Raw genomic sequence first — 14,421 nt, 5'->3', positions numbered from 1 at the left:
AAGCAACCAAAAACAATTGAAGTAAGGAACTCTTTTTTTTAAAAAGATTTAACGTAATTTGTTTACAGTCCCAATAAATATAAAATCATGAAATCGAAAAAAACAAATTACAATATAAAAAATGAATCAAACTAGACTAGAAGCATCAGGTAGACCTTGACGCCAATCGTCATCTCTATTGGTCGCTGAAACTCGGCGGTTTCCGCCAGCGCTGCGATTCACGTTAACGTTACCGTTAACGTTAGCGTCGGCTTCAGTCGGTTTAACGGGGACGTCTGCTCTGCAATTAGGACAATTGGAACGAGTTTGGAGCCACTCCTCGATACAAGACACGTGGAACTCGTGCTTACACGCGCTTAGTTGTCGGATCTCTTCGCCGTCGGCGAGCACCGACTTACACAAGGTGCATTCGTTACCGATCTCCTCTGAATGATTAGTTTGATAGGAGTAAACTAAGGCGGGAACGGCGAAGATTAGTTTGATAGGAGTGAAGTCGATGCTCCGAGGAGGTGCTGGGAACGGTGGAGGGGGATCGATGATGATGAATGTGGAGTTGGAAGTGATGGTTGTGCCGGGGAAAGTGGTGGAGGGAGTTGTAGCAGATGACATCGGGACGACGGCTCCGGCGTCTATGGTATTATTATTGTGAGTTGGGGAAGAGAGATAATAATGGAAAGTGCTTCTCGCTAACTTAAGTTGTTTTTGTTTTCCAGTTTCTTTTTCAGACGACTAAAGTCAGAAATACATATTTCTTTAATGTGAAATTAACAAAAAGCAGAAATAAGATCAACACTCACACCATTCCCAATTTACATCTATATTCAAAATTAGAGAATTTAAAAATTGATGACAAAAAAGAAAATTTTATATAGCATTTATATATTAAGAGAAATGATATTTCATATAAATGCTATATATAGAAAATCTAAACTATTAAAATTAAAGTACAATTAGTATTTACCCCTAATTTTTGCCAAATAATTACATTTGATTGCCACTGGCTTTAAAAATCTATCCTTTTAATTTTTTCCTAAATCACCGTAAACAAATTGACGTTATTTATCATAAAATAACTTGTAACTAAACCGACCGTATTATGTGATATATTTCCATTTTGTATTTCATATGTGTATCACGTTTAAAACCGGTACACTCCATTATTGATAATTCTAATTTAATTTAATTCATACTCTAAGGACATAGTTTTGAAACCGATTCAATCCATGATAAACATATTATTAAATTGTAGTAAGATTCTAAAAACATTCTGTTGCACCTTGCACCGAACCTGAATTTGTATTGGTTTGTTTCTTCTTCCCTACAGAATGACCCACTTCTACTTTATCTCTCGACCTACGAATGGTATACGTACACTATACAATTTAAAATTTCCAATTATTAAACTAAACCGGGATTGGATAAAAAACTAAACTGGGATTGGATAAAATAAACTGAATCGGCCATACCAAATAATTTTGGTATAAAATTTATAAATGTCTTTCGAATATGGTATATTTAGAGTATCTGCTAAAATATACATAGATTTTGAAAATAAACCGTTTTCGCCAACCTAAGATCACAGCCATTACTCAATATCACACCAGAAACCACACATATACTAACTTTAAGATCGATCTTCCAAAATCACATAATATCTAACTTATTATCTTTCCTAAATCTCAACTTTTTTCCAAAATTTATCCTTTAGTTCAAAAAATCTAGGTATACTTGATAGACATCTTAATAATCAATGTTTTTGGCCTATCTATAAATAAGAGCAATTCATTACAAGCTACAGAAATAAACAACGACAACTCAAGATTATATTTCCTTAACAAATTTATTTTAATAGAAATTAATTCTAAATATGTTTATATATTATATGTATTTGTAATTTTATTTTATTTGTTTTTTAAGGGATGCTAATATTTTGGAATTAGAAAAAATAGGAGATTTAAAATTTATATCAGAATATTTATTAATTTTTAATTTTAATTATAACCTGCAAATATTAATTTTCAATCTAAATTTATGTTTAAATACTACTAATACACAATTTAGTATAAACAAAAATCTAAAACATAAAACAAATACCCGTCCGGTCGGGCGGGTCAAGTTCTAATACCTTTTAAAATAGATGAATGCTATAGAAAAATGTTAGTTTTTCTCTAATAAAATTCATCTAAATATGGAATTAACATGTTTTATAATCTCGATTGCAACAATCACTTTCGTCATTATTTTAGGCCCAAATAGTATAGTAATTTATATCAGAAACATTAAAAACAAATTAATAAACAAGCTCCTCTTCTTCGACAAACCTGTTTTGGAATAATTTTAAGTTGGGTTCTTCTTTATTTTATATTTTTTTTCATAAACTTATCGGCTGATCCGGTCGGTTCCGGATTCTTCTTTATTTTATACTTTTGTGTTTTGATTATTTATTTATCAAACTAAAGATGATTATGATTCACTGATTCAAATTCAATAAAAGTATTTAAGATTTATGTTTATATTCTGAATATTTTTAACAGCTAGTTTCATATTGAGAAATGAGCTATTTTTTTATTAATTAGATAAATAATTATCAATTTATCTAGATGGTCTTGGTGAAAAGAAAATGTGATATCACTACAATGAAAGAGACAAGGTAAAACAAAAATATTTAACTTGAGAACTTTGTCAACCTCATGGTCATAATTTTAAAGCAAGACTCATAAAAAAATACATCAAATCTGTTTTATCATTCTCAGTTTGATTAATATGGTAATTGGTTGGAATAAAAAAATTATTTTTTTTATCGAAACAAAATTAAAAAATGTAGTTAATGAAACTGTAATAAAAAAAGTTTGGAAGGTCGTTTAATATAGTTTTCACATAATTTAGTAATTATGTTAAAAAATTTGACTCCGGTCCAAAAAGTTCCACTGCCAGTAGGTGAAATCGATTCATGCACAACCACTATAAGAACTACTGCCTATAAAAAGGACGAGACACGAGCACTTAATTAACACTTACATACACACAAACTAAACCTATACAAAATGGAGCGCCGCCGCCCGTTAGTGTTGATCGTGGAGTCAGTGCGGGTGCTGAAACTCGTCAATTTGTTTGCGGTAGATAATGCCGGAGGAAAGAGATTATATATTACGCGCGTGACAAAACCACGCGCCCCTAATCTCGCGACCAAGAAGGCGAAAACCTAACCAGTATCGACAAAGAAGTTCGGTGTCCTCCGGTGTGAGTCGTCGCCAATAGGCCTCACCAGAAACCTTACTCCTCCTCTTTGACCCTTCTCATGGCGTCAGAGATCGATCTTCCTCCGTTCTTGCCGCTTCGGAAATCGAGAAGCTTCAACTCTCTGTCTCTTCCTTCGTCTTCATCGACTCTGTTAGTCGAAGGTTTGGAGATTGAAACTGATCAGACTCTGCCCTTGTCGTTTTCGTTGCCACCGACGGATCCGGTGATAGGGACGAACACAACCTCCCTGCTTGAACCCGTGTTTCCTCTTTCAGAACCTGTGGCTCCTCTTTCTCCTCTGACTTCAGAAGCTGTTACAGTCCCTGTATGTGACTCTCCTTCAAAGTATCTGGCTTCAGTTAACATCGACAATGCAGGTGATGATTCGTCATCGAAGCTAGCTCCGCCAGTGACCTTTGGCTCACACTGTCACGTTAATAGCTTGATGAATTCACTTGCTAAAAACAGTGTTGCACCATCTGTCCTGGATGTGCTTCCTCAGTCTGCTTCGATGCAGAAACCATCCTCGCTTGGGGTCAAAAACCTATCGCTGCCTGTCCCTGGATCAATACAGTTGCAGGAAACATCAATGCCGGAGGTTAATAAATCGCCAACAGATCCTTCTGAAAACCTTGCTCAAGCTAAAGAAAAATTTATCCCATCAATGGGATCATGGGCCAAACCCCTTTATTTCAAACCTCCAGCCACTCCTCCTGATCCTAGTACTCCACGAGACTATGATCCTGCAATTGTTGGGAATCAATTAGCCACTCTCTGGCCGACTTTAAATGACGAGATCTTAAACAAGCAACCTAAGGGCAAGTATCCATCTCGTACTCTCCAGCCCCCAATTGAAAAGCTACCACCACCGGAACTAAAAGCGGATGGGAGACTCCGCTTCCCCTGGGCTGCGAGATTAAGCCCTCATTCGCGTAATCTCTATCGGGCAGCCACACCAACTTACCGCATTGATGGCACACCTGAGGTATCTATTCCTTCGAAAGTGCTTAAGCTAGGTCCAGAGAATAAGGATGAGTATATCATTGGCAAGTTCCATAAATGTGCTCTACCGCCAGGTGGTTTAGTACATGCTGTGGTGAATAGAATATGGGGAAGAAGTTGTAAGATCAGTTGTAAGAAGCTTGGCGATTCATCTTTCATGTTCCATATCCCACACCAACCTACCCGTCAATGGGTTATTCAGCGTGGAGTGTGGCACATTGATGATTGCTTACTTTTTGTACTGCCATGGACCCCAGAAGGCTCCTTCAAAATCCCTGAAATCTCCACGCTTCCGGTTTGGGCCAATTTGAAGAACATTCCGGATTGTTGCTACTCAAGATTAGGAATTAGTCATGTTGCTTCTGGACTTGGAGAACCTATTCTTACGCACAAACCTCGACTTGATCCTACTAGTATGGGCGAGGCAAAAGTTTTAGTTGAGATGGAGCTGGACAGAGACTTTCCGAAGCTTATTGCCCTTGATGATAAGCAAGGTAACATCTTCCTTGTTAATGTTGAGTATACATGGATTCCATCTATGTGTGAGAGGTGTGGTAATCTAGGACACAAAGAAAAGAGGTGTTTGTTACCTTCTTCGACTGCTCAGGTTTCTATCTCCGCATCAACCTCGCAAGACACTAGCTCTGATGTTCCTATAGTGAACATTGATACTGTTATGCAGCAAAAGGATAATGTTGAATACTCTACACCAACTATCCAGAAAAATGATCTACATGTTAATGAAAAAGCTTCCCTACCAACTGAAGATTATAGTGCCCATGAGCCTGAGAAACGTACCATAGAGATTGAAGGTCTCTTATCTGAACTAGAAGCTACTCCTACCTTTCAACGAGAGAACCCGACTGCCTCACCAAACTTTATCCCCACTTTACCCACATTAGTAGATTCACAATCTACTCCCACTACAGCATTTATTATGGAGTCATCTCCATCAACCGTTATCAACACTGAGGTTAGTGAAACTTTAGTCGTTGGTCCTCTAGCCACAACACACACACCCTTTGCATTTGAGAGTCCTGCTCAGTTCAAAGGGTCAAGAGATGTGGGATTGGATGAAGATGGGACCGAGCCATCTAGCTCGCTCAGCTTGACAAGAGGTGGGAGGGAAACAAAACCCCCTAGTAAATACCAAGACATGGAATGGAAGACGGTTCGAGGGAGAGGGAAGCGTGGCCGCCGCGGTCATGGTTCTTATCACTAGTTATTGCCTTTCATTACAGTGTTGGTTATTCTAGTCTCAACTTTTGATTTTTCATTGGTTGAGATTCAATCTTTCCATGAAACTTGTTTCATGTTTCATGCAAACTTTATCAAATTATAAGACTCGTGTCTTATCTTGTAACAGTTAACGTTTTTAATATGAAAGCCTTTTTTCAAAAAAAAAAAAAGATAATGCCGGAGGATCGCCCACCTTCGTTCAGCTCGACATAGCGGAGGAGACGGTGAGAGAGAACGAAGAACTGCTTAGAGAAGTCGTGGTGGTGGATGACGTGCACTTGACGCAGGTTTTCCGCGATATAAACCCGACGGTTTATATCGTCGGAATCACGACGGGAGAGGAGGTGAATGAGCTCGAGATGATCGCAGCGGGAGCTAATACAACGATGGTGAACGTCGTGGATGAGGTGAGGATGACGGAGATTTTGCAGAATCTCCCGGCTCCTGCTCCGGCTCCGGGTCCGGTTTAATTAATGGGCGTCGTCTTACTTGTGAAGTTGCAATAATGCTATAGATATATATGTGACCAATGTATGGTACTATCCTTCGTGATACATGATATATAATAACATTGTCTTTCGATGATGAATGTTTATGTGCATATTTCTATTTTTAAAGTTCTTGTGAAAAGTTGGTTTGAAATTGACCGGACGGGTGTAGCTACTCTCGGTGGAGTCGAACACGCACGGGAGATCGGAATCTGGATCTGCATGACATGCCATGCATAGGCATAGCCATGTAACGTGTGAAAACATGCAACAAAATGTTAAAGTGAATGATTAATTGGGTAAAATTTAGGCTGGTTTAACAATCTCATTAATTAGTTATGAAATTTTGTATATGTATTCTTGACATGTAGGTAGAACAAGATTTTGCTAAAAAGGATATCAGGTTTCCAAAAACAAAAAAGAAAAGAAAGGATCGAGTGTGAAGCCTCCACAAATAGAAAGCATGCAGTTAGTGGTTGGAACGTTTAAGTCATATGATACAGACTTCTTAATTTTTTTTTTGTCACGCTGGATAAGTAGACTAGTTCTATGAATTTGGTCTGTTAAAGGAAAGGCTATGTAATCATGTAACATTTGGTCGAATCCAGGATAATTAAATTAATTAATAACAATCTATATTATAATGACATAGTTTCTATTAGGGTTGTTCAATATGGTAAAATCGAATGGTACTATATTGTTGCATGTAATGTAAACATATTTAAATCATTTACTATGTAGTATACTATTTGAATAAAATAATATAAGATATACAAAGTTTAATTTGGAACGATCTGTTGCATGTAATGTAAATAATTATTTTTTTGAAAAAAAATAATGTAAACATATTTAAACCATATACTATGTAATATACCATTTGAGTAGAGTAGTATAGGATATACACCCGCTTTATAAGTTTTAATATTAACTATTAATGCTATTATTATTAGAATCGTGTAAAACCTGTCAAGCAATTCTTTATTAAAAAAAAACTCTTTGATAAGAAAATAAATTGATAGCAAACGGTTATAAATGAGTTCATAAAGGAGGATACATTAAACATATACGCATCAAACGGTTATTAAAGTAGGTTTCAATTTTTTGTGGTTAGATTAATATGTTAGTCCATTAAGCAAATTATGATTATGCCATTAATGAAAATTTTAACTCTTTGAAAAACCAATGGCAGAATAAGTAATATGCCACGCAGTTATAAGGGCAAAAGTTAGCAATAATCCTGTTTTAATAATATTGATTAATCGTCACTGTTACGTAACGGCAGAAACTTTCCACGGTTGCATCCAAGGCAAACGTTTACTCCGGACCGTATCTCTCCCTCTCTCTAGAGGAAGAAAGAACTCAGATCTGTTGTCGGTGTGTTGGCAAAGAGCAGTGATCACCTCTGCTTAGTTAAACAAAGGCGTTTACTTTTTCTTCTCTCCCTGTGTGCCTTAAAAGGCTTAATCAGATTCCATATCCTTCTTCAAGTTCCGGTCTTGTGGGGTTGCTTGTAGAGAAGTTATGTGGTAAAGTAGAGAACTGTATATTATACGATTCCATTGTTAGGAGTTGCTTCATCTCACCGGAGACAAAGGAGACTCCTTTAATTTATGGTTACAGTAGAGAACTTTATGTTATACGACGAGTCTGATCTGAAGCTTGATGTGTTTCTTGTTCAGCACGATATGGAGAACATGTACATGTGGGTGTTCAAAGAGAGGCCTGAGAATGCTCTTGGGAAGATGCAGCCGATGAGGAGTTACATGAACGGGCATTCAAAGGCGAGGTGATAGATTGTTTCCGTTTGGGTTTGTGGGGGGCCTCACAGGATGCAGAGGAAGCACTAGAGAGGCTTTGTGTGTGCTCATGGGATTGAGCTTGTTCCTTTGCCGAACCTCCCTTGTCCTGATGAAGAGGTGACTTTGGTTCTTGGAGAACAGTACTTGGATCAGTGTCTCAGCAACAGCAACAGCAGCAATTAAGAACTATGGAAGAACATACTCACTAGTTTCCTGCTCATAAATATGATGTAAGAAAATACTATATAATACCATATCACTTCCCTTTTTGTTGTTGTACTAAGTGGTTGAAACTCACATAGGCAACACGTGATCTGCTCTCCAAAAGAGAATAATTTAACATGTTCCGGACCCTACTTTAAGAAGAAATAAAACTTCAGTGCAAATTTAAGATTATTAGATTCACCGTTTGATTCTAAAGTACTGCAATAGCGGATATTGATTGAACTTTCTAATGTTTATTTACTGAGTTTAAGTCTTCTCTGTCACCAAATGAGGAAGAACTCCAGCTGCTTCTGGAGCCGTTTGGGTGATGCTTTATCTCCCACTGATAAGCTGTACTTCAGTCATTCTACTACACTAGTATACGAAAACTTGCATTTCAGCTCTCTTTGTCTGGAGAGAAGGAAGTCCACGAAGCAGTGATTCAAAACGTGCAGGACTTAGCAGCGGTGTTTTCGAAATACAAGGATGAAGTTCTTGTAATGATGTGCTGGATTTAGAAATATAGGTGTTTTGTTGCGTAGACTCTGTTGCTAGCTCGCAAGATGAATAACGCCACTAGAGATCTTTCACTTCGTAATGCCTCTTTTTATTGAAACACAAGATTAATAAGAAGTCCTTCTCTTATTCAATTAATCAAGTAAACTTAATCAAGTTCTCTCAATCACACAACAACTCACACGCTTTTTGTCTAATGACTAAAGCTTATTTACAGTACCGGTCTTGAGATATTTATGGTCCAATACGATATACAAAAATGAGGCTAGCAGGCATTCAACCTCCCCCAGCTGGTTTCTCTCAAACCTCTGTTTTTCTTAACCTCCATTTTTTGGTGGCAGCATCTAAAAAGCAACAGAGTGACCATAGCAACGTAGAAGCTTTTCCTTGGATTCTTTGGAGTCTTTGGAAAGGGAGGAACGCGCTCATCTTTGAGAGAACCCGCATCACTCCTCAGTCAACGATTGCTAAAGCTCTGGAGGAAACTGAGATTTGGTACCAGCTTCTATGCAACGACCATCCTTCACACTCAACAACGGCCTCTACCGGCGCTTCTCTTGGTGCATGGGAAAAACCTCCGGCTGATGTTGTCAAGTGCAATATAGGTATGTCTTGGGAGGCACCTGATCATATAAGCGGTTCTAGCTGGATAGTAAGAGATTGCCAAGGACAAGCCTTACACCACAGTCGCCAGGCTCTACGTGGTTCTTCTTCTAAAACTGAATCCGACCTCAGATCCCTACTGTGGGCAGTTCAAGCAATGGGTGACTTGTGTCACAAGAAGGTTTATTTTGAAGCTTCCTCGGTAGAAGTTCGTGAATCCTTACTAAACCCTTACCGATGTCCTTCTCTCTCATCTTTGATCTTGAGAATTCTGGAGCTCCTTTATTGTTTTGAGAAGTGGACGATATGTCATGTGTCGGACAAAAAGAATAAGGTGGCCAAGACGATCGCAGAAAGTGTTATATCTGGCTCCCGTGTTCAGTCTTATGTCGCTTGTGGAAGTCCGCGTTGGCTCCATCAAATGATTCTAGAAGACGCAAGATGTGTTTGACCCCCTTCTATTTTAAAGGTTATTGCCTCAGGCCACTCATAACCTAGTTCCTGATCTCTCTGATCCTTACTTCAAAGTGCCTATTGGTACGGTTTAGTTTATGTGTTTTTTTTATGTTCCTCTGTTTTTTCTCTATGTCGTTTGTATAACTTCAGGGGTTCTCCCTAACTCTTGATCCCTTTGCGGATTCTCTTATATTGAAGTACTCAGTGTTAAAAAAAAAAATGAGGCCCTTAGATAACACATAAAAAATTTGTCCATAAAAATGTTAAATTTATGATTAAAAATTACAATATCTTTAAAACCAGTAAAAAATTTTTTTATCAATTCTTAAATATTGGTTTTTTACCTTTTTTCCTACAAAATCATCTACCAAACTTTCATAATCAAATGCTTTGATCATATCTCTTTTAATCCATAACATTGAAAATAATTATGTTAAATTATTATATTCCTTTTAATCCACTCATATTAAATAACACTAAATGTTATATAAAACTTAGTTGTCTTTTATTTAGAGATGGCCCATCACCTTCTTAACTTATCGAACACATTAACAACATATTGATATGTTAACAAATAACAACATAGAATAATTAGGCCCTAAAAATGTTTAAATAAATAATAGGCCCCATACTAATGTATCACATGTATGGGGTCAAACCGGGCCTACTTATTTATAAGGCAATCAAAAACCATAAAACATATTATGATCATTGTCCGAAAACCAATTCATAATCCAACTAGGAATCAAATAACTTGTTGCTTAAGGTTTCTTTAAGCTAACTTCAACATCTTTATCTTCTTCTTCTTTTTTTTTTTTCTAGGCAAAGCGCAAGGAACTTCTGCAATATGTCCAAGGTGCAACTGGAGGGCTTAAAACCAGTGCTGATCTTGCAAGGTATTATTGGATCAGAATCTTTTATACACTCTCTGAATTTTCCTGGCTGAAGCTTTGCGTGGAGTTTTAACAGCCTCCAAGTCTTCAAAATTTTTCTTTCCCTCGTTTCAATTCTCATTTGTGCATGTCTCAGAATAGATACTGAAGACCAAGCTCATTAGTTATGGTCTGGGTTTCCATATCTTTTTTTTTGTTATATTAAAAAGTTCAAAAAACATGAAAGTTTAACGGGAGACATGCTCGAAGTAGAAAAAAAAATTACGAAACATAGAAAGGTAAAGCCTATAAGAGGCGAGTCAAGCTCAGCAAGATGAATGAAACCTATGGAGAAGTTTCACCTAAAGAACGTCGAAATCGACGTTGATACAGCAATAAGAAGAGACCAAAGTCCTAACTGACTTGTATTTGACGCTGAATAGCACGCAGAAGAGCACACTGTGAACAAAGCTATTCGAAGAAGATGAGTACATATGACAGTGGCTTGAACAAATGGACTAGGTTGAATCCAATAGTGGGAATATGGCCACATCCACGACAATGAAATTAGAGTAGAGCTTGAGGAGGACTTCTAAGGCAGCAGCTAACATTGAGTTAAGACAAAAGCTTCTAGTTCCAGCATTACCCTGATGGAGCCATGAAAGTTTGTCGAGCTGCCGGTCTTCGAACTCAGAACTCAGAACTCAGAACTCAGAACTCAGTTCAGCCACATGAGCATCATTGAGTAAATAAGGTACAGCTGTTGATATTGTTGCCATCTTCCATTCGATAATTGTATATGATACTGATAGGCACAAGAACTTTGTCGAATGGAGTGGTGGATGGGGTCGTGGTAGGAGACCACATAAAAAACCTTCTGGGCCAGGAAATGTGTTAGGATGTCGGGATCTTGCTCGGAGAGAGATGAAACAAGTTCGCCTGTGAGCTCGACATAGGAGACTCGAGACGGCGTAGCAGTGGGACGACCTCTCGTCTAGGAGCTTGTTCCAGAGGAGGTAAGGGTGGCGGTGTGTGCGACAATAGATCTGGCCAGCGGAGCTCAGCTATACGAAGGGGTGGAGAGACCAACGCAAGACATGATGGAGGCTTGAGGATAGATACAGTGAAGAAGAGACCCGAAACCTCATGTAGTACTTCACGAACTGATACAGAATATACATCTTCACAATGCACGACGACGACACGGAGCGGACGCGGAATGGCGGTGATGCCGCCGGAGCTTCTTGCTTGAAACGGCTCCTCGAAAAGCGGACCCGAGAGAAACTTGAAACCACTTTGTTTGTTATTTTTTTATGTCTGTTGCTTAGTGGGTTTCCAGCTATTGTTGCTGTTATTTATTTGTATAGAACCGTGCTTATTAAGTCTTAATATTGTAGTTTTTTTTTTTTTCACACACTAAGAAATCTTTATTGCAAGTATCTTCATGATTTTTGTATACATTTCTGATTTATCAATCAATCCCTGTGAGATGTGCCAAAAACTTGGGTTGTTCGAAGCTAGAAGCACTCTTACTGAAGAAGAAATCATTAAGAAATGGTGATTCCCTTCAACGCCACAGTGAGAAGGTAAAAAACTCGAAACTTTTTCCGCTTTTGTTGGTTTGTTTGTTTGTAACTGTCCCATACATAGTTTTCTTACCGTAAAGACTGATTATTAGCTTGTTTTTCAAAAATATTGGAATACAAAGATTTATTTGGCAACATTTGAACTCTGTTACATATTGCCTTGATGTCACTAATGTTCGACCTCACATACCTAATTCCTAGCTATTTAAATGTTGGTTTCGACGTGGGTCAGAATTTTCATTCTTTATTTTGCAGATTGATAAACTGAAATGTTCTGTCCGAATCTTTACTCAATTCAACCTCTAAAGAAGAAAAACGAATCGTGGATCATAGGTGAGAGCAAATGTAACAGGCTTATGATCTCGTTGATCCTGCTGACTGTTGGTTTGTGAAAATTGTAAAATGTTTATTACGTTGATCCTGACTTTCCGAGATGTGTTTCTTCACAGTGAGCTTTACTTAATGATGACTCCTGTTTCTTTTTGTTGAAGTCTGATCAATGGTTATGTTTATACATATGGTAACTTTGGCGAGAAAGCTTATGCTGTTTTTTTTTTTGTCGCACTTAATTAAAACCCACACCTTTTGCTTTTCCAGCAGAAACAATGTTCGTAGGATTAAGAGAAAGCTTAAGCTTTTGTGTGTTAGTGTTTTTGTCTCTAGGATTTTACTTATATATTTTGAGTTTGTGTTGTTTTGACACTTTGTGAATGTCTGATCATGGTAACTTTTGAGAGAACCTTTACTCTTTTTTTTTTCTTTTTTCTTTTCAGCAGAAACACTGTTAGTAGGATTGTTTTTTCTTAACCAAAGAGAGGTGGCTTTTGTGTGTTAGTTTGTGGTTAATGTAGCTTTTTCGTCTCTGGGATTTTACTTATGAGTTTGTGCTTTGTGAATTGCATTTTGTTATGTTGTGCAGTACATTCATGGTTTAATTAGCTGCTAGAGGAGTTCATTCTATTCATCGCGCAGGACCCACTCTCCAAGATCTTGGCTTCTTTCTTCTTCCGGTTTGTCTCAGACCTTTCAGCTATATATATATGCTCAGACTGGTTGTTCCCCGATTGTATAGGAGCTTGGTCAAGAGAGAAGCTACATAAGTGAGACTGTGTTCACTAGTGTATTTGTTTCCTTTTTCCTGGTGAGTCTCATAGTTTCTTCAGAACTTTGTCAGAGTTAGCAGCCATTACATGGTTATATTCCGATATGGATACTCTTTGGGCATTTATTGCAGTGGACTTTCCATCCATTCATCCTGAAAAGCAAAATAATATACACCGTCTTGATTTGGTGCAGAGTTGTAGCATTCTTATTTGTAATTCCCCTGCCTTACTAGTTACTATGGTTCAAGCTTGCTGAGTCTTATCAATTTTTCACTTTATCGATGTTTCTGTTTACAGTTCTCTCCGTGTTATAACATTCTATTCAACTCAGCTTCCTGGCCCAAACTACCACTGTCGTGAGGTATAAAGCAACTGAGATTCTAAACACAAAGGTCTCCAGTGTCCTAATCAACTAAAGCTTATATGTGTTGCTACAGGCCAGGCTGCCATGTGCCATGGCCCAAAAACCATCTTCTTTTTTTTCTTTCCCTCACACGCATTTTCTTATGTGGAGACCTGATTTTTCTCATCTCACATGATATTTACTCTAGTCTTTGTCCACACTTACCAGAAGTACGGCACTAAAAGGTAAGAAAACTTCATCAAATCTTTACGCAATACCTTTCAAAAACTACTTTGTAAAAGCCATCCCTGCATCACTCTCATCTTTATACAAATGTCTCAGGTTCATAAAGCTGTTTGGGTGGCTCACTGCTCTCGTGCAGAGCCTCTTGATCATTGCCTCCCGTAAACATTACACTGTCGATGTCGTTGTTGCATGGTACAGTTCACTATCTAGCGAACAATATTTTCTCTGAACACAAAGATATACTGACTCTTGAATCTTGTGGTGTTCTGTCTAGACAAGAAATTGCCAGGACAGAACGAAAGAAGAGAACCACAAGCTGTTGAATGGGAACGGTGCTGATCCTGCTGACTGGGTAAGCACTAAGCATCTGAGCCTCACTTTTTTTTTTCTCTCATTTTCTACCTGAAACAAACCACACGGTTTGATCTTTAAATCTCCTTTTTATGTTTTTTTTAGAGACCAAGGGCTCTCAAGTGAACGGGAAGATAGATAGCAACGGAGTTCACACTGATAACTCAATGAGTGGCGCATGAAACTCGCCACCAGACTTTGGAACAAGATTGTATGTGGTTGTTTACCTCGACAGCTTTTAAACATTTGCACATTCGTTTTCAATTTGGAATAATATAAAAAGAAAACTCTTTACGTTAAATAATAAAATACTAATCAAACTAATGTTCATTAGTAATGATGTGCTTGTAATTTAGTTTGAGTTTTCCTTTTC

The 14,421-nt window shown here is 37.7% G+C and overlaps 2 protein-coding genes and 1 long non-coding RNA gene across 3 annotated transcripts; 2 read left to right on the top strand and 1 right to left on the bottom strand.

The window, feature by feature from the left end:
• Positions 1–16: 16 nt before the first annotated feature.
• LOC125608329 (RING-H2 finger protein ATL33-like) lies at positions 17–851 on the bottom strand. The gene has a single exon (XM_048778575.1). The coding sequence runs from the start codon at positions 607–609 to the stop codon at positions 127–129; it is 483 nt and encodes a 160-aa protein (XP_048634532.1). The 5' UTR covers positions 610–851; the 3' UTR covers positions 17–126.
• Positions 852–2,888: 2,037 nt separating this feature from the next.
• On the top strand, positions 2,889–6,070 carry LOC125608330. Its single transcript, XM_048778576.1, has 2 exons — positions 2,889–3,120; positions 5,653–6,070. The coding sequence occupies exons 1-2, from the start codon at positions 3,045–3,047 to the stop codon at positions 5,949–5,951; spliced, it is 375 nt and encodes a 124-aa protein (XP_048634533.1). The 5' UTR covers positions 2,889–3,044; the 3' UTR covers positions 5,952–6,070.
• A 4,035-nt stretch (positions 6,071–10,105) lies between these two features.
• Positions 10,106–13,892, top strand: LOC106448905. Its single transcript, XR_007339269.1, has 5 exons — positions 10,106–12,507; positions 12,691–13,015; positions 13,078–13,146; positions 13,240–13,696; positions 13,794–13,892. It is a non-coding gene; the product is annotated as an uncharacterized LOC106448905 (long non-coding RNA).
• The last annotated feature ends 529 nt before the right edge of the window (positions 13,893–14,421 follow it).

Source organism: Brassica napus, chromosome A4 (genome assembly GCF_020379485.1).
Source record: "Brassica napus cultivar Da-Ae chromosome A4, Da-Ae, whole genome shotgun sequence".
NCBI classification, from domain to species: domain Eukaryota; kingdom Viridiplantae; phylum Streptophyta; class Magnoliopsida; order Brassicales; family Brassicaceae; genus Brassica; species Brassica napus.
This window is presented reverse-complemented; position numbering and strand designations above follow the sequence as displayed.

Bases quoted from the DNA above. Each gene is read 5' to 3' on its own strand.
- LOC125608329 (XM_048778575.1), bottom strand. From the start codon at position 609: ATGTCATCTGCTACAACTCCCTCCACCACTTTCCCCGGCACAACCATC.
- LOC125608330 (XM_048778576.1), top strand. From the start codon at position 3,045: ATGGAGCGCCGCCGCCCGTTAGTGTTGATCGTGGAGTCAGTGCGGGTG. The intron at 3,121-5,652 runs ATAATGCCGGAG...AAAAAAAAAAAG, and splicing joins CGTCAATTTGTTTGCGGTAG to ATAATGCCGGAGGATCGCCC.